The sequence below is a fragment of the Sardina pilchardus genome, chromosome 8 (assembly GCF_963854185.1).
Source record: "Sardina pilchardus chromosome 8, fSarPil1.1, whole genome shotgun sequence".
In the NCBI taxonomy this organism is placed as follows: domain Eukaryota; kingdom Metazoa; phylum Chordata; class Actinopteri; order Clupeiformes; family Clupeidae; genus Sardina; species Sardina pilchardus.
Window position 1 is genome coordinate 187,501 of NC_085001.1, and position 20,000 is coordinate 207,500.

Below are 20,000 nucleotides of genomic sequence, written 5' to 3' on the forward strand. Positions count from 1 at the left end.
TGAACAGCAAAATGTACGGTGTTCATTTTAGGACATCCTCAGACTCAGGTGTCAGACTCAGAAAAACCTCTGTCATCCTCAAACAAAACTGTGTCAGCGTCAGAAAAACCTCTCTCATCGTCAGACAAAACTTTCTCAGCGTCGGAAAAAACTTTGTCATCCTCAGACAAAACCGTGTCAGAAAAACCTCTCTCATCGTCAGACAAAACTTTCTCAGCGTCAGAAAAAACTCTGTCATCCTCAGACAAAACTGACAAAACATACAAACATAATTGTGATTACAGTATTTCTGTCTAAAATCATGCATGATACCAATTAATCATTCCATAGGGCACGGAATGAATAATTTAATTAGTCTGTGAACCGAGCTAACTAGCTAGCGGACGCTAGCTTAAAAAGCAATGGAAGTGAATGGCAGTAACCATGACAAATAGCTATGCGCTGCCAGGTCACTAACAGTTGAAAGACTCCGCTTAAACTGTATACCGTTGCAAGTTCACTTGAGTATAAACTACCAACTTAAACTAATGTCACTAATCTTATTCAGGTAGTTGTCATTTCAAAGAAATGATACAGCTCCGTTTAAAATGTTACCTAGCTAGGCGGCTAGCTAGCTAGCCAGCAACCAGACAGCTAGCCCCTCAAGGGGAGTACGCCCTCGCTGCATTAATATCAATGGGATACTTGTGTAATGTTATCAATAAATTGGTCATTATGGCTTTCTGGATTTGTTGACGGTATTTTGGAATATTTTGTCATAATCTGTAAGTTTTCCCGATCATTTCAAGCCTAAAAGTGTATTTTTTAGTGTATGGATTTGTTAAGAAAATAACTTAATATCAGACCATGCTGCTGTTACTGTCTGGTTGCTGGCTAGCTAGCTAGCCGCCTATCTAAGGTAACATTTTAAACGGAGCTGTGTCATTCTTTGAAATTACAACTACCTGAATAACATTAGTGACATTAGGTAAAGTGGGTAGTTCATGCTCAAGTGAACTTGCAACGGTATATACAGTTTAAGCGGAGTCTTTCAACTGTTAGTGACCTAGCAGCGCATAGCTAGATTGTCATGGTTACTGCCATTCACTTCCATTGCTTTTTAAGCTAGCGTCCGCTAGCTAGTTACCTCGGATCACAGACTAATTAAATTATTCATTCCGTGCCCTATGGAATGATTCATTGGTAGGCCTATCATGCATGATTTTAGACAGAAATACTGTACTCTCCATATGTTTGTATGTTTTGTCAGTTTTGTCTGAGGATGAGAGAGTTTTTTCTGACGCTGAGAAAGTTGTCTGAGGATGAGCGAGGTTTTTCTGACACGGTTTTGTCTGAGAATGACAAAGTTTTTTCCGACGCTGAGAAAGTTTTGTCTGACGATGAGAGAGGTTTTTCTGACACGGTTTTGTCTGAGAATGACAAAGTTTTTTCCGACGCTGAGAAAGTTTTGTCTGACGATGAGAGAGGTTTTTCTGACACGGTTTTGTCTGAGAATGACAGAGATTTTTCCGACGCTGAGAAAGTTTTGTCTGAGGATGAGAGAGGTTTTTCTGACACGGTTGTCTGAGGATGACAGAGTTTTTTTTGACGCTGAGAAAGTTTTGTCTGAGGATGAGAGAGGTTTTTCTGACGCTGACACAGTTTTGTCTGAGGATGACAAGTTTTTTCTGACGCTGAGGCAGTTTTGTCTGAAGATGACGGTAGTTTTCCTGAGTCTGACACCTGAGTCTGAGGATGACAAGGTTTTTTCTGACGCTGACACAGTTTTGCCTGAAGATGACAGAGGTTTTTCTGACGCTGAGGCAGTTTTGTCTGAGGATGACGGATGTTTTTCTGAGTCTGACACCTGAGTCTGAGGATGTCCTAAAATGTACACCGTAAAAATGCGTCCATTCAGCTCCTTGTATTTAGCTTGCAAAAATCATGGTAGGTCTGTTTAAGTGAACCGCATTGGCTGGTCAGGTTTTTAAAGCATTTCCAGAGATTGTCAGGTCATTACACAGCAGTGGTAATTCATTTGCAATGCTTAGCATGCTAATAGCGATTTATGCTAATGCATCTAAAGCACAGCTGTCGGTATCATGGCAACGGCGTTCTGTGTTGCTATCTCGCTAGGCCGTCCGGAACAAGTTTGTAGCTGCTACCTTGTTGCCTGCTACGGCAAGTGACTCGCTAGGCAGCTGAAGGCAGTGAGGCAGCAGGCAGCTGCCTTCCGTTTCGGACACAGACAATATACCAGCAAAACCAGCAAAGAGACTGAACTGCCAAAACCACCTGAAGGCCTTGAGGGTCCTGGATACTCCTGGACTTCCAAAACACCAGAAATATACCGCATCAAGGTAGGACTTGTTTTAAAACATAGACACTGACCACTGTCCTTGGAATAATAATAATAAAGGATCAACTAGCCATGGAAGCAGCCATGCCAGTTTAAGAATGTTCAGAGATGTCAACGGCAGTTGATATGCAAATGAACCCCACTTGAGTAGACACATTTGGACAACAAGAGGGTGAAATCAGATCTCCTCTTCTGTACAGAAAACCTGGAAGCCTGGCACTCAGCTTAAAAATGTCAGGGAATAAGGTAATGGCACAGCTCTACTTAGGTCGCTTTCACGCGTATAACTGGACCGGACCCGCGTGCGGTTGCTTTCACGCGTATAACTGGACCGGACCTGCGTGCGGTCACTGCCCCTGACCCCTGACCCCTACCGTAGTTGGTCTCCGTTCACATTACATATTGGTCTGCGGACCCTGGTCCGTTTGCGTCATAAACACCAACTTCCAGACACGAGCTTCCAGAACACGGGGGTTCTGTTGACAAATATCACTTGACAACACAGTAGAAATACGAAATGCAAAAATGGAGTCACCTCGTTAATTTATCTTCTACTGTATTGGTGTTGGTGTTCATATGGCTTCAGTGTCAGCAGCACAATGGTCAACACGTACAGTATGCCATGGATGCCTACGGCAACACGTACAGTATGCCGTGGATGCCTACGGCAACACGTACAGTATGCCGTGGATGCCTACGGCAACACGTACAGTATGCCGTGGATGCCTACGGCAACACGTACAGTATGCCGTGGATGCCTACGGCAACACGTACAGTATGCCGTGGATGCCTACGGCAACACGTACAGTATGCCGTGGATGCCTACGGCAACACGTGCAGTATGCCATGGATGCCTACGGCAACACGTACAGTATGCCGTGGATGCCTACGGCAACACGTGCAGTATGCCATGGATGCCTACGGCAGGCAAATGAGAGTTCTGAGAGCAGCTCAGTAAGGAGGTTTTTGTGGAGACAGGCTGTTGCACGGAGTGAATTCCTGAGTCTTGAGTATTTGAGGATACCACCAAGAACAAGGTGAGCGAGTTGAATCAAACATGGGTCACAAAAAATCACTTCCACGTCAAGAGAGAGCCAGAGCGGTAGGCGTGACGATATCTAAGAGCAGCAATAATAAACTGTAGCATCACAAGAGCAGTAGAGACGTGACGATATCTAAGAGCAGCAATAATAAACTGTAGCATCACAAGAGCAGTAGAGACGTGACAATATCTAAGAGCAGCAATAATAAACTGTATTATCACAAGAGCAGTAGAGACGTGACGATATCTAAGAGCAGCAATAATAAACTGTAGCATCACAACAGCAGTAGAGACGTGACGATATCTAAGAGCAGCAATAATAAACTGTATTATCACAAGAGCAGTAGAGACGTGACGATATCTAAGAGCAGCAATAATAAACTGTATTATCACAAGAGCAGTAGAGACGTGACGATATCTAAGAGCAGCAATAATAAACTGTAGCATCACAAGAGCAGTAGAGACGTGACGATATCTAAGAGCAGCAATAATAAACTGTATTATCACAAGAGCAGTAGAGACGTGACGATATCTAAGAGCAGCAATAATAAACTGTAGCATCACAAGAGCAGTAGAGACGTGACGATATCTAAGAGCCTGAAAAGGCCCCAGACCTCCAATTATTAGTGGAGCATCATGTAGTACTGCAGAATGGCCACAAGGGGGAGATGTGCACAAAGCAGCAGCGTGTTCCTCTAGAGCAGGGGTACTCAATAGGCGGACTCCGGTCAGGATCCGGACCCAAACGTAGTGACATCCGGACCGAGCAAAAAATCGAGATTTTATGATCCAAGCGAGATTTCATTGGGTTGAGATTTCTACCTGTGTTTCCGATCACTCATCTACTATAGCTCCTGCCCAATCCTAATGTCCTATCAGTGGTTGAATAGCCTACATCACTATGACAACTCATTGTAACCGCGTGCGCATGGTCTGCGAGTGGCCTATCGGTCCATTGGGGACATCAGAAAGCTAGCCTGCAACGATTTACGAGTGGTATTTGTTTCTTTAGCAAGCCAAGCAAATATCATGGTGGGCTCCAAAATTTACAAAAAGCTAAAGTTGGAATCCGAAAATCATGAGTTTAGACAGAGTGGAGTCAGGACTGGCAAATATGCATTGCTGCCTGCGGGGAGCACGAAACCAGCTAGTTTAATCTCTAACTAGCACTCCGAGAGCGCAGACCTTCGCCAAGCGCCTCCTGGATTCCAAATGGTGATCCTGACTACTCTCAAAATGTAATGGTTTCTTCCTTTTCAGTCATTTCAGACCTTTCCTAAAAGATCCATACAGTAAACCATCCATACAATTTTTGCGTTATCTTGCTAACAAACAAACAGACAGACAGACAAACCCTGATGAAAACATAACCTCCTTAATTGACGGAGGTAACAAACAAACCCTGATGAAAACATAACCCCCTTGGCGGAGGTAATGAGACAGTTGCACTTGTCAAAAGTGGAAACGTCATTATGAAACAAAGCATGTTCACTTCGAGCAGAATTATCCACAAACCTTTTATTTACTGCCTTTTTATTTAGCCTACTTTTTTTCTAATTTTGGAAATGCACTGTTCCGGACCCTGGAAAGATTGCAAATTTGATGAGTTTCTAATTGAGTACCCCTGCTCTTGAGCAGCTCATCTAAAGCAACTTTAGCTACAACTGTCATCATGTGACAATGCTGCAAACAAAATGTTCAAAACTGCTGCATTCAAGTCTGCTAACATCTTATCACAACATACTGTAGTAATGCAATGAAGGCGTATCTCTAAACATTAGAATACTGTGTGGATGTCGAGTTTAGCATGCTGACAGCTTCTTGTCAATTTCGAGCAGGTTACTCGCGCATGCTCTATTCATCTTATTGACTGACACTGAGGGCCAGATGTACTAACGTTTTGCGCCCATTTCAGAAACCAAGAAGCCAGCTTAGGCTGGTAGCTGGTTTTAGCTGGTCTTTGCTGGTCTTTGCCCAAAACACAGTTATTATTGCTGGTCTTTGCTGGTGTAGCTGGTTAGGCCACCAGCTAGACATGCTGGCGTGACCATCTGAGGAAGCTGGTCGTGCTGGTGTGACCAGCCTGTCGTTTGGGATACAACTGGTTTAAGATGGTCATGCTGGTGACCAGCCTGTCAAGCTTGACAAAGATGGTCAAGCTGGTTTTCTAGAATAACCAACATAAGCTGGCGTGGCCAGTAAAAACCAGCAATGTAGACCAGCAACACCAACTAAAATGACCAGCTTAAGGTGGTACGACAATCAAAACCAGTTGAATTACCATCATAAGCTGGGTAAACCAGCTGAAGGTGTGTTTTCGCGAGAGTTTTGCTGGTCTAGCTGGTTAACCATCAAAGGGTGGTCAAATAAGCTGGTTAACAAGCTGGTCAACCAGCAAACCACCTTTAGCTGGTCAGGCTGTTTTTTTCAGCAGGGGTGGTACAGGGGGCGGGAACGGGCGGCACTGAACGCAGTTAACGTAATGAAGTGATAGCTTAGTAAATTCCACGCAATATAGCAAGGCACGGCGTTCGCACTCTGCGCATACAAAAACTCGCTATTAGCGCTGTCTTATACATCTGGCCCTGATTGTTTTCAAAATCCTGATGTAAATAAAAAAGTGTTTCCCAAGACTCAAAAGTGTTTGTCTCAAGGAGAAGTACAAACCTTTATACTTTTATAACTAACTACCCCGTTGTCTAAGTCAGCCACCACCACAAATTGAATCCAGTTCTGTGAGAAACACTGCTACTGATTCACCATCACATTCCACACCACACGACCCAAACTACCAATTCACAATCACATCCCAAATGACCCAAACTACCGATTCACAATCACATCCCAAATGACCCAAACTACTGATTCACCATCACATTCCACACCACACGACCCAAACTACCGATTCACAATCACATCCCAAATGACCCAAACTACTAATTCACCATCACATTCCACACGACCCGAACTAACATCCCACGTGACCCAAACTGCTGATTCACCAAAACAGCATCAGCCATCGGAATCCAATCGTTCAGCACTGCTACATAGGACGCTTACTGGAATACATGCCATGTTGATATATCAGATAAAGCAAACAAAATGTTATGTACAACCAACTGCATACATATTATTGTATATTGTTGACATAAAATCATAAATTATAACAGGCACATAGAATATGTCATTGGCTATTTGATTGGGGAAGAGTCTCCAGTTTTAGTAAATAATGACACACAAACACTTACTGCAGGGAGCTTAACCTTCACACTGAGATCTCAGCGTTACCATGGTTACTCACGGTTGTGGTGGTCGACGTCTATGAGCTTGTCCAGGAAGTCTTTCACCGATGCCACGCTGCAAAGGATCATGGGATGCAGAGGGGCCATCCACGACTCCTTCCCTTGACCCAGCTGCAGCCCCAGATTACCCACGCTCTGGACGGCCTACACACACACACACACACACACACACACACACACACAGATAAGAGAGAGAGGACGAGAGGACACATCCCTATTAGCCTTCTTCCACCGACAGAGAACCGGCTCCGTTCCCGTTCGCAAACCAACATTCTAACCATTCGGAGTGTCTCCACCAAACAAAAGCATGTTCGGAATGTGGCACCCTAGTTCGGAATGTGGCACCTTGGTTCGGAATGTGGCACCTTGGTTCGGAATGTGGCACCTTGGTTCGGAAGTTGCACCTTGGTTCGGAAGTTGCACCAGAAAATATTTGTTTTTTCCTGCGAACCAGCGTGGGCGTGTCATTGCGCCATTCAGAGGGGAGAAGGCTAAAAGCATGAGTTTTCCGTCCATATCAGAGTGTGTGTGCATATGTGTGTGTGTGCATATGTGTGTGTGTGTGTGTGTGTGTGTGTGTGTGCATACATTCAGAGGGGAGAAGGCTAAAAGCATGAGTTTTCCGTCCATATCAACTGTTGCCATGAGTAAGCAAAACTGATCAACTAGCATTAGTTAGCATTAGAAGTAGGCAACATATCACACAGAAAGGGCCTTTTCTCAGAACGGTATATACTGTATGGCCACTAATTCTTGTGATCCGCACTTATTCTCTCAGTGGAATATCTCACGACAAAATGATGTCTAAATTATAATCTAAATGATATGGTAATTACTTAATTACAATCTGTGTGTGTGCATGTGTGTGTGTGTGTGTGTGTGTGTGTGTGCATATATGTGTGTGTGCGCGTGTGTGAGAGTGTGTGCATATGTGTGTGTGTGTGCGCGTGTGTGAGAGTGTGTGCATATGTGTGTGTGTGTGTGTGCATGTGTGTGTGCATATGTGTGTGTGCGCTTGTGTGCATATGTGTGTGTGTGCGCTTGTGCATATGTGTGTGTGTGTGTGTGTGCTTGTGCATATGTGTGTGTGTGCACGTGTGTGTGTGTGCATATATGTGTGTGTGCGCGTGTGTGCATCATAATGTGTGCATCTACCTTTGCCAGCAGCAGCAGTGTTCGGCTGGTGCGTGTGTCGGCATGGTGATCTCTCAGGTGGAAGAGTTTGGGGGTGAGGATGGCTGGAGCGAAGAAACGCAGAAAAAAGAAACCGCTGATGGCCAAATACCTCACATCCTGGAGAGAGAGAGAGAGAGAGAGAGAGAGAGAGAGAGAGAGAAAACACAAAAGACAAAGAGAGGAAATGCATAGGGAGACAGAAGAAAAGGATTAATGCAAAAAAAGAGGCAGAAACACACACACACACACACACACACACACACACAGTTGGTGCAAGGAGTCTTGGGGGAAAGATTCTGATAACAAGAGGGATTCCATGAATGGGGACATCATGGCACAGCCCTACTAGCAAATACACCCAGTTACATACAGCATGCGAACACAAGTGAGTGTACACATGTAAACATGTAAACATGTGAGTACACATAAACACATAAACATGTGAGAACACATAAACATGTAAACATGTAAACATGTGAGAACACATAAACATGTGAGAACACATAAACATGTAAACATGTAAGAACACATAAACATGTAAACATGTAAACATGTGAGAACACATAAACATGTGAGTACACATAAACATGTAAACGTGTAAGAACACATAAACATATAAACACATAAACATGTAAACATGTGAGTACACATAAACACATAAACATGTAAACATGTGAGTACACATAAACATGTAAACATGTGAGTAAACATAAACACAAACATTTAAACATGTGAGAACACATAAACATGTGAGTGAACATAAACACATAAACATGTAAACATGTGAGTACACATAAACACATAAACATGTAAATACACATAAACACATAAACATGTAAACATGTGAGTACACATAAACATGTAAATACACATAAACACATAAACATGTAAACATGTGAGTACACATAAACACATAAACATGTGAGTAAACATAAACACATAAACATGTAAACATGTGAGAACATGTAAACATGTGAGTACACATAAACACAAACATGTGGGAACACATAAACATGTAAACATATCAGTACACACACATAAACACATAAACATGTTAGCACACATTAACATGTTCAAGGAGAGTAGCTGTGTGCACATCCCACCTTGCAGGTGCAGGACAAATGTAGAGTAATATGGTAATGTCCGCAACACTGATAATTGCTCCCGGTTTAATGAAAAAAAAATGCAACGTTTCGACCCTACTGGGTCTTCATCAGGCGCTGATGAAGACCCAGTAGGGTCGAAACGTTGCATTTTTTTTCATTAAACCGGGAGCAATTATCAGTGTTGCGGACATTACCTTTTTCTTCCATAACACATTAACATGTAACATGCAAATGCACAAATTAATGTGTACAAGTAGTTTATCGGTTCATCTTGGTTGCAAAGTTACAGTATTTGTTGCTTAGCAATGGCTGGTGCCAAAAACGTTGCCATTGGATAATGAATAGAAAAAAATCCAAATTTGCAATCATATATGGTGTTAAATTATATATCATAACAATTACACTATATGGAGTCAAATGTGATGAATCAGAACTTAACAATAGCAACTCTTACTTATCACAACAGCAGGTGAGAGAAACACACACAAGCATTGCCACACAGACAGATGCACGCACGCACGCACGCACGCACGCACGCACGCACGCACGCACGCACACACACACGCACACACATATTGACCTGGTGCTGTGATTGGGGGAACTGCTCCTCCACTCTCTTGTGCAGCTGTTTGAAGACGAGCCTCATGACTGGGGGACAGTGCACCTCTGAGCCCACGATGGCCTCCATGATGCTGCTGAGGTAGCCCTGCAGTAGACCCACACTGCTCTCACGTACCTCTGCCTCTGATACCGCACCCTTAAACGAGATACGCCTACACACACACGCACGCACGCACGCTCACACACACACGCACACGCACACGCACACGCACACGCACACGCACACACACACACACACACACAGATACATGATGCTGCTGAGGTAGCCCTGCAGGAGCCCCACACTGCTCTCACGTACATCCACGTGTGTGTGTGTGTGTGTGTGTGTGTGCGTGTGTGTGTGTGTGTGTGTGTGTGCGTGCGTGCGTGCGTGTGTGCGTGCGTGCGTGCGTGCGTGCGTGCGTGCGTGCGTGCGTGCGTGCGTGCGTGTGTGTGTCTCTCACCTGCTGCGGTTGAGGTCTATCTTACATGGGTCCAGCTCCACGTACTTCTTCTCTTCAAAGATGCGATTGATGACGGGCCTGAGAACCTCATGCAGATACAACATGCCCACGGCCTGCCATCACACACACACACGCACGCACGCACGCACGCACGCACGCACGCACGCACGCACGCACGCACGCACGCACGCGCGCGCACGCACGTACGCACGCACGCACGCACACGCACACGCACACGCACACGCACACACGCACGCACGCACACACGCGCACACACACACACACACACACACATCCACAAACATTAGCACACATTAGTCCAATCCAGTCCTGTGTCCTCGTGTGTATATTGGCCTCTACCCACCTTCATAAACTGTGTGTGCATGCGTGTGTGTGTGTGTGTGTGTGTGTGTGTGTGTGTGTGTATGCGTGTGTGTGTGTGTGTGTGTGTATTGGCCTCTACCCACCTTCATAAACTGTGTGTGTGTGTGTGTGTGTGTGTGTGTGTGTGTGTGTGTGTGTGTGTGTGTGTATTGGCCTCTACCCACCTTCATAAACTGTATATGTGTGCGTGCGTGTGTGTGTGTGTGTGTGTGTGTGTGTGTGTGTGTGTGTGTGTGTGTGTGTGTGTGTATATTGGCCTCTACCCACCTTCATAAACTGTGTGTGTATGCATGGGTGTGTGTGTGTGTGTGTGTGTGTGTGTGTGTATGTGTGTGTGTGTGTGTGTGTGTGTGTGTGTGTGTGTGTGTGTGTGTGTGTGTGTGTGTGTGTATTGGCCTCTACCCACCTTCATAAACGGTGTGTGTATGCGTGTGTGTGTGTATGCGTGTGTGTGTGTGTGTGTGTGTGTGTGTGTGTGTGTGTGTGTGTGTGTGTGTATTGGCCTCTACCCACCTTCATAAACTGTGTGTGTATGCGTGTGTGTGTGTGTGTGTGTGTGTGTGTGTGTGTGTGTGTGTGTGTGTGTGTGTGTGTGTGTATTGGCCTCTACCCACCTTCATAAACTGTGTGTGTATGCATGTGTGTGTGTGTATGCGTGTGTGTGTGTGCGTGTGTGTGTGTGTGTGTGTGTGTGTGTGTGTGTGTGTGTGTGTGTGTGTGTGTATGTGTGTGTGTATGTGTGTGTGTGTGTGTGTGTGTGTGTGTGTGTGTGTGTGTGTGTGTGTGTGTGTGTATTGGCCTCTACCCACCTTCATAAACTGTGTGTGTATGCGTGTGTGTGTGTGTGTGTGTGTGTGTGTGTGTGTGTGTGTGTGTGTGTGTGTGTGTGTGTGTGTATGTGTGTGTGTGTGTGTGTGTGTGTGTATTGGCCTCTACCCACCTTCATAAACTGCTCCATAGCTTTAGATGCAAGAGAGTTGGAGCGGAACAGAGTGTTTGGGTCCGCTAGGAGAGAGAGAGGAAGAGAGAGAGATGAAGAGATGCTGAATATATAGTGTTGGGTCCGCTAGGAGAGAGAGATGAAGAGATGCTGAATATATAGTGTTGGGTCCGCTAGAAAAGAGAGATGAAGAGATGCTGAATATATAGTGTTGGGTTATGTTAGGAGAGAGAGATGAAGAGATGCTGAATATATAGTGTTGGGGTTATGCATGGAGTATAGAGAGATGAAGAGATGCTGAATATATAGTGTTGGGTTATGCATGGAGAGAGAGATGAAGAGATGCTGAATATATAGTGTTGGGTTATGCATGGAGTATAGAGAGATGAAGAGATGCTGAATATATAGTGTTGGGTTATGCATGGAGAGAGAGATGAAGAGATGCTGAATATATAGTGTTGGGTTATGCATGGAGAGAGAGATGAAGAGATGCTGAATATATAGTGTTGGGTCCGCTAGGAGAGAGAGATGAAGAGATGCTGAATATATAGTGTTGGGTTATGCATGGAGAGAGAGAGATGAAGAGATGCTGAATATATAGTGTTTGGGTTATGCATGGAGTATAGAGAGATGAAGAGATGCTGAATATATAGTGTTTGGGTCCGCTAGGAGAGAGAGAGATGAAGAGATGCTGAATATATAGTGTTGGGTTATGCATGGAGAGAGAGATGAAGAGATGCTGAATATATAGTGTTGGGTCCGCTAGGAGAGAGAGATGAAGAGATGCTGAATATATAGTGTTGGGTCCGCTAGGAGAGAGAGATGAAGAGATGCTGAATATATAGTGTTGGGTCCGCTAGGAGAGAGAGATGAAGAGATGCTGAATATATAGTGTTTGGGTTATGCATGGAGTATAGAGAGATGAAGAGATGCTGAATATATAGTGTTGGGTCCGCTAGGAGAGAGAGATGAAGAGATGCTGAATATATAGTGTTGGGTTATGCATGGAGAGAGAGATGAAGAGATGCTGAATATATAGTGTTTGGGTTATGCATGGAGAGAGAGATGAAGAGATGCTGAATATATAGTGTTTGGGTCCGCTAGGAGAGAGAGATGAAGAGATGCTGAATATATAGTGTTGGGTTATGCATGGAGAGAGAGATGAAGAGATGCTGAATATATAGTGTTGGGTTATGCTAGGAGAGAGAGATGAAGAGATGCTGAATATATAGTGTTGGGTTATGCATGGAGAGAGAGATGAAGAGATGCTGAATACATAGTGTTGGGTTATGCATGGAGAGAGAGATGAAGAGATGCTGAATATATAGTGTTGGGTTAAGCATGGAGCGTTAGTGAAACATATATATTATAGGGACAATCACAACATGATGCTTCAAAGAACAGGACACAAGACAAAAGAGTATCAAAAAAGAGTATACTGTGTATACTTAAAAGTAAGAACAATGACATGTGTATTACAAACAGTATGTACTAGCAATGAGTCCAGTGTCATTAGTATGTGCATGTAGCAACGAGTCCAGTGTCATTACAATATATATTTTGCAAAATAAAAGTCCAACGATTGCAAAGCAGCACTCACTGAACTCAGCCGTCAAGTAAAGCGTTACGCTTCTCTCTAAATGAGTTTCTTTCAATAGGACCATTACGGGACAAAGGGAACGAAGTAGGATTCAACATGGGAGATGACTGGTGTCAAATCCGCCAAGCTAAATTAGAGAAAAACTACAGGAGGACTGGAGAGTACTGAACTAAACTGGACTGGCGTGTATGTGTGTGTGTGTGTGTGTGTGTGTGTGTGTGTGTGTGTGTGTGTGTGTGTGTGTGTGTGTGTGTGTGTGTGTGTGTGTGTGTGTGAGAACTGTACTAGTGTGTGTGTGTGTGATCTGGACTGTTTCTTGGGTAAAACCAGAGAGAAAAACATCATTAGCGCCAAACAACTTGGGTAACCACGACAACACACAGGGAGAAAGAGAATAATTGGACAGATATATATAGAGACAGGAGGACACATACTCACACACACACACACACACACACACACACACACACACACACACACACACACACACACTTTCTCATAGAAACACACACACACACACACACACACACACATATAAACACGCACACGCACACACACACACACACACTCTCATATAAACACGCATACACACACGCACACACACACACTCACAGAGAACTCGTCTAACTCTTAAGACTACATATCAGTTATACAAGGTGTATTAAAGAAACACACAGACACAGGCATGACACAGACACAGGCATGACAGTCTAGAAAACACACACACGCACACACACACACACACACACACACACACACACACACGTACTGGTGTGGTTGACCTCTCTGCTGTTGAGGTAGTCTAGAAAAGGCACCACCAGCCCTTGGCCCAGGTAGATCTTCACTAGCGTCATGGCAACATCCTGACGACTGTCTACTGATGTCATTTCCTCCAGCAGGGTCAGAGGGGCGGGGTCTTCCACCTGACAGACAGCACCAATCACCAATCAGATGAGAGTGTGAGACTACAGGGTGGCAAAGAGAACAAATAACCTCCACACTCTTTGTGCTGTTACAGGTGTGTGTGTGTGTGTGTGCGTGCGTGCGTGCGTGCTTGCGTGTGTGCGTGCGTGCATGGTGTGTGTGTGGTGTGTGTGTGTGTGTGTGTGTCTGTGTGTGTGTCTGTGTGTGTGTGTGTGTACCTCTGTGGGGGAGATAATACACTCCATCAGCAGCTGTATCAGGGCCTGGTAGTAGACTGAGGGAAGTGTGTCTGTGTGTGTGTGTGTGTGTGTACCTCTACACACTCCATCAGCAGCTGTATTAAGGGCTGGTAGTAGACTGAGGGAAGAATCCGCTCTTCTGCTAAACGCACCTTCAGACGCAACGCCCCCAACTTACCACTGAGGAGAGAGGGATAGAGGGAGAGAGAGGAGGAGGAGGGGAGAGAGGAGGAGGAGCGATGGAGAGAGAGAGAAATAAAGAGGGGAGAGAGAAAAAGGGAGAGGTAAGAAAAAAGAGAAAGTAAGCAGTGAGCGGAGAGTATTATATTATGATTTTGTATTATACATGTGTGACCCTGCAAAGCCAAACCAGTCGCTTCGGGAACATTTACAAGATTAAGTTATTGTGCTCACGTGAACGGCCATAAACTAAGCTTCCCAACGATATGTATATCGAGGGTATAACACAAACTATCACTAAGATAACCGCATCCAAAGTTGACATGGTTCTCCCCTCACCATATGGCAGAGGAGGTTTCAAATTTTTTTTTGAATTTTTAAGATGCAATTTCCTGTATTCTAGTCCATTTATAGTGTGACCTGCTGGACATTGGCAAATCCTAAATTTCTTCCAATTCATGTACATTTTATGTGTCACTAACATTTTAGATCATGTCTACGTCGAGTTGCTAAAATTGATCCCAGTTCAGAGTAACTAACTTATCTAACTAATTATCACTTAAATATTACTAAATATCTATCAGATCTGAATTAGTGAACCAGACATCAATTTTATTGCATTCAACCATGACTTGTTATAATTACCAATCTAGCCAAGTTAAATGGAACCAACAAAAAAAGCTGAGACTTTTTGCTTTCACTTCTGGAATTCTACCACCATACAGTAGCCTAGAACAGAAACTTTAATTGGCACACAACAATGTTGGTGGGATACTTTGTAGCTCAGTCTCAGTTTTACGTTCTACCTTTAAAATGCAAAACAAAAGCGTATTCTTTGTGTCTAGGCTACCTGCACAGCGGAATAATAATTCTAAAGATGAACAGATGCTCAGATGTTTGTCTCTTCAGCCACCTTGTGACATTGTCTATTTGCAGAACCACACACCACAAAACTATTCTTTTGTGTGAGTGAGGATGCATTCATACATCACTCTCAATAAGATGACCTAAAAAGTTGGACAACATTGCGTTAGCTCGCCATGAGTCGCTACGGTAGCCTATCCTTTCCAATTACATTATGGCAAGTTTGTTCACAAACAGCTGGAGTGAACCCCTAGCTCTCGCTAGCGGGCTAGGTACCTTCACTTTAGCAAACAAGGGGGACATTTTGAGTATAAATGTACTCTTTCTAATTCATCAACTTTTTGTCCTCTTAATAAAGCTGACGTCCCTTAGATCAAACTTTGCTTGTCGCTTGGCCATGATGCTGCTGAATGAAATCACCTGCCGTGCGCATAGACAGTAAAAGAAGGCTGCATTCTTCTATATGTCGCTGATTGCCGTGACAATAGGAGGAGCATGCCCCTCGTCCGCAGTATTTTAGCCTCGATGTGTGCAAAAGCTAAATGTTGAAAATGAAATAGTGGTGATATTTCCACATTCATTGAAAAATTACAGGGGATGGGGAGTGGGATGGCCGTTTCAGAGGGGGGATGATTTTGACCATATCAATTCCAAAGGGGGATGCCATCCCCCCTCATCCCCCCTCAACTCGACACTCGGTTCACTGAAAACAGCAACACAATTGTTGCTTCTGAGGGAAGTGTGTGTGTGTGTGTGTGTGTGTGTGTGTGTGTGTGTGTGTGAATGCGAAGTAACGTTAATGAAATGTAACGAAATAAGCAGTCATTTAAAAGCAACTGGTTTCCTTATTAATTTAGTAGCTTTCATGTCTTAAATAGAAGTCTGAATTGTCACATACAACCCCCCCCACTCTCTTACCCTGCGTCGTCCTCGGCGTTGCCCAGGGGCATCAGTCTGAACCAGCCCTGTAGTGAGGGGCTCCTGCACAGACAGGTAAGCGGAATCTCCACCTGTCGTCATAGAAACCACATCGTCTGCTTAGATTCCAGAATACACACGGAAAACCCCCAGAACCCCCCAGAACCCCCCCCACACTCATATATTCCCATAGAACCCTAAACCCCCTTAGAACCCCCATATACAACATGTATTCCCATAGAACCCTAAACCCCCTTAGAACCCCCATATACAACATGTATTCCCATAGAACCCTAAACCCCCTTAGAACCCCCATATACAACATGTATTTCCATAGAACCCTAAACCCCCTTAGAACCCCCATATACAACATGTATTCCCATAGAACCCTAAACCCCCTTAGAACCCCCCTCACACTCATATATTCCCATAGAACCCTAAACCCCCCAGATCCCCCATATACAGTGGGGAGAAAATGTATTTCATATCATGCTAAAGTTGCCTAAAAAGAGGAATATAAAATCCTCATTTGACAACTGATCTTAATGTCTTAATTCAAAAAATGAGTAAAAATAAAACCGCTAAGTACACCAATTTTCTTCGTAATTGAAGAATGTATCGTAAATAAATAAATGTTCTTCCTAAATGCTCATTGAGCTCAATGCAAATCAAAGTAGGCTAATAGGCCTACTGGAAAAAGCACCAAGCCAATCTCTAGCTATGGTGAAGGGTATGTGATGCTGTGGGGTTATTAGCGGCCAAGGGACCTTCATCAGGATGCTTAATATCCTGGATCCATGAAATACCTGGCCTTAAAAAATAAAAATCTGCCTGCCTCTATGTTAACCCTATGTGTTAAATTCTCATAGGGTTACATAGGGGGTCAAAAACCCCTAGCATTTAGGAAGAACATGTATTTATTTACGATACATTCTTCAATCACAAAGAAAAGTGGTGTCCTTAGCGGTTTGATTTTTACTATTTTTTTTAATTAGGGCATTAAGATCAATTGTCAAATGATGATTTTATATTCCTCTTTTTAGGCAACTTTAGCATGGTATCAAATACATTTTCTCTCCACTGTACACCATGTATTCACATAGAACTCCACTTAGAACTTAATTTAAATTAATTCACTTCAGGGGATGAGTTAATTGTAAAAAAAAAAGGCACATTAAATTGATTCCATTTATAAAAGCAGTACAAAGAGGATTGTCCAAGGCATACTTTATCATATTTTGTTTATCTTTTTGTTTATCTTTTCCCAGCCATGATGAATGGATAATCAAACCAATTCCATCTGATAGAATCTTTAAATAATCTACCAACCCTCTGAAATAAATGTATGATGTAATCTGTAATATAGCATCACAATAGTAGATAACATTACCACATACCATCTTCAGTGGAATATCACATTACTACATAATATCTTGATAACATTACTGCATAATATCTTTAGTGGAATATAACATTACCACACAATATCTTGATAACGTTATGTAAGGGATAATCAACGACGCACCGTGCGTTTATAGGAAAATAATGCACGTTCGAAGTGGTAATAAGGACCCGACGCCGCAGGCGGAGGGGACTTTACACTTCGATAAGTGCTTTATTTTCCTATACGCACGGCGCGGAGTTGATTATCCCGCTTATACCACTGCTACTATCACTTTTGTTTATATTGCCGCTGTCTTAGATACAACGTTGTTGTTTTTACCGTTACATTGACATTGGCGAATTAATATTCAAGTGTAATAAGACCAAAAGAAGGGAACTACTTCATAGCCGTGCGGTATATAGAAAAATAATGCACGTTCCAAACAGCGCATCACAATAGGAAATTTGACCAAGCAGTGGTATAATACATAATATCTTGAGTGGAATAGAACATTACTACATAATATCTTGATTACATTACTACAACAATTGGGTTCTCTAGAGCTGTTCATTTGTTTCTGATTGGCCGAGAGACATTCCATTGAGTTGAAATATCCCACGATAATCAACTCAGACTTTTCACAGCTAAAATTAAAACACTCGGCGATACAATATGAAGTTGTCCGGCCTCGTGGCTACGGCCGAACAACACCCGTGGGAATATCCAGCAACAACCCACTCCCACTCGTGCTATATAGCTTAAATATCTTGAGTAGAGTATCACATCATTATCTTTTTTAAGGAACATGACATCAGCCAAAAAGATCCCACGGGTTGCTCCTGTGTTTGACTAATATAACAGATTGTGTCATGTTTACAATGATAAGGATCATTTCCAGGTCAAAGGTCAGTTTCTCACCTTGCCCAGGAAGTCGTTCTTGCCCACCATGTCCCAGTCCCAGACCTCCAGCGTCACACAGCCGCCCCCCTCCTCCTCCCCCCGGGCCAGACGCAGCTCCAGCGTCTCCCCCCAGTGGGGGAAACGGCTCTTCTTTATGATCTAGTCCCACACACACACACACACACACACACACACACACACACACACACACAAAATCATCATCTCTTCCCAGTGGGGGAAACGGCTCTTCTTTATGATCTAGTCCCACACACACACACACACACACACACAAAATCATCATCTCTTCCCAGTGGGGGAAACGGCTCTTCTTTATGATCTAGTCCCACACACACACACACACACACACACAAAATCATCATCTCTTCCCAGTGGGGGAAACGGCTCTTCTTTATGATCTAGTCCCACACACACACACACACACACACACACACACACACACACACACACACACACACACACAAAATCATCATCTCTTCCCAGTGGGGGAAACGGCTCTTCTTTATGATCTAGTCCCACACACACACACACACACACACACACACACACACACAATCATCATCTCTTCCCAGTGGGGGAAACGGCTCTTCTTTATGATCTAGTCCCACACACACACACACACACACACACACACACACACACACACACACACACCTGTGTACGCTGCCATGTCATACAGGCCAAGTACACGCACACACACACACACACACACACACACACACACACACACACACACGCACACACACACACACACACACACACACACACACACACACACACACACACACACACACACAAAATCATCATCTCTCCCCAGTGGGGGAAACGGCTCTTCTTTATGATCTAGTCCCACACACACACACACACACACACACACACACACACACCCCCACACACACACACACACCCCCACACACACACACACATCCATAACAAACAAAATCATCATCTGTTTACAGTTAAAAAAAAAATTGGTTTTGCATCCATTGGCGGAAATGCATACTTTTCCACTCCACCTCTCTCTCAAGCTCAAACACACACACACACACTCACGCGCACGCACACACACTTGAGTGCGTACACACACACACACACACATGTACGCACGCAGGCACGCGCAAACACACACACACACACACAGTTCTCACCGAGGTTTCAGCACTGTGGTTCTTATAGAGGATCCGTGCGAAGGGGTCTGAGGTTCCAGAGATATCCCGAGGGGCCAGATCTCTACAGAACACACACATGTAGTAAACACAAGGGGTCTGAGGTTCCAGAGATATCCATAGAATACACGTAGGAAACACATATTAGTGTGAGATCTCGTGTGACATTTCTGTGCTTCAGATAGCGTTGCGGTCTCAAACTGATTCTAAGTGTATACAAATGATTCCAAAGTTTAGACTGATTGGTGCTTCGTTTCATGTGTAGACACTTAGAGCAAGCTGCTGACGCGGTTTGGCGCTGTTTTGAGCAATGTTAGTGGTTTAAAAATGCGAGTTTGAAAGCGTGTGGCTGTTTGCCCTATGCTAACCCACTGTTTGCGATTTTGGGTTGTAGCTCTTGCTAGCTCTGTACTGCGTGATCAACAAAAAATACTTCTTCCATGGCTTAGTTGATG

At 43.9% G+C, this 20,000-nt stretch overlaps 1 protein-coding gene across 1 annotated transcript in view; it reads right to left on the minus strand.

Annotated features, from left to right (window-relative positions):
• LOC134089349 (rasGAP-activating-like protein 1) overlaps positions 1 to 20,000 on the minus strand; it is a 46,268-nt gene that overhangs the window by 18,326 nt on the left and 7,942 nt on the right. The window contains exons 6-15 of the mRNA XM_062543790.1: positions 19,528 to 19,609; positions 18,380 to 18,520; positions 16,078 to 16,169; positions 14,196 to 14,295; positions 13,722 to 13,875; positions 11,353 to 11,417; positions 10,029 to 10,141; positions 9,545 to 9,737; positions 7,838 to 7,975; positions 6,682 to 6,826 (exon numbers count right to left, since the gene is read on the minus strand). Coding sequence (XP_062399774.1) covers positions 6,682 to 6,826; positions 7,838 to 7,975; positions 9,545 to 9,737; positions 10,029 to 10,141; positions 11,353 to 11,417; positions 13,722 to 13,875; positions 14,196 to 14,295; positions 16,078 to 16,169; positions 18,380 to 18,520; positions 19,528 to 19,609 — 1,223 coding nt within the window. The remainder of the gene's footprint in view (positions 1 to 6,681; positions 6,827 to 7,837; positions 7,976 to 9,544; positions 9,738 to 10,028; positions 10,142 to 11,352; positions 11,418 to 13,721; positions 13,876 to 14,195; positions 14,296 to 16,077; positions 16,170 to 18,379; positions 18,521 to 19,527; positions 19,610 to 20,000) is intronic.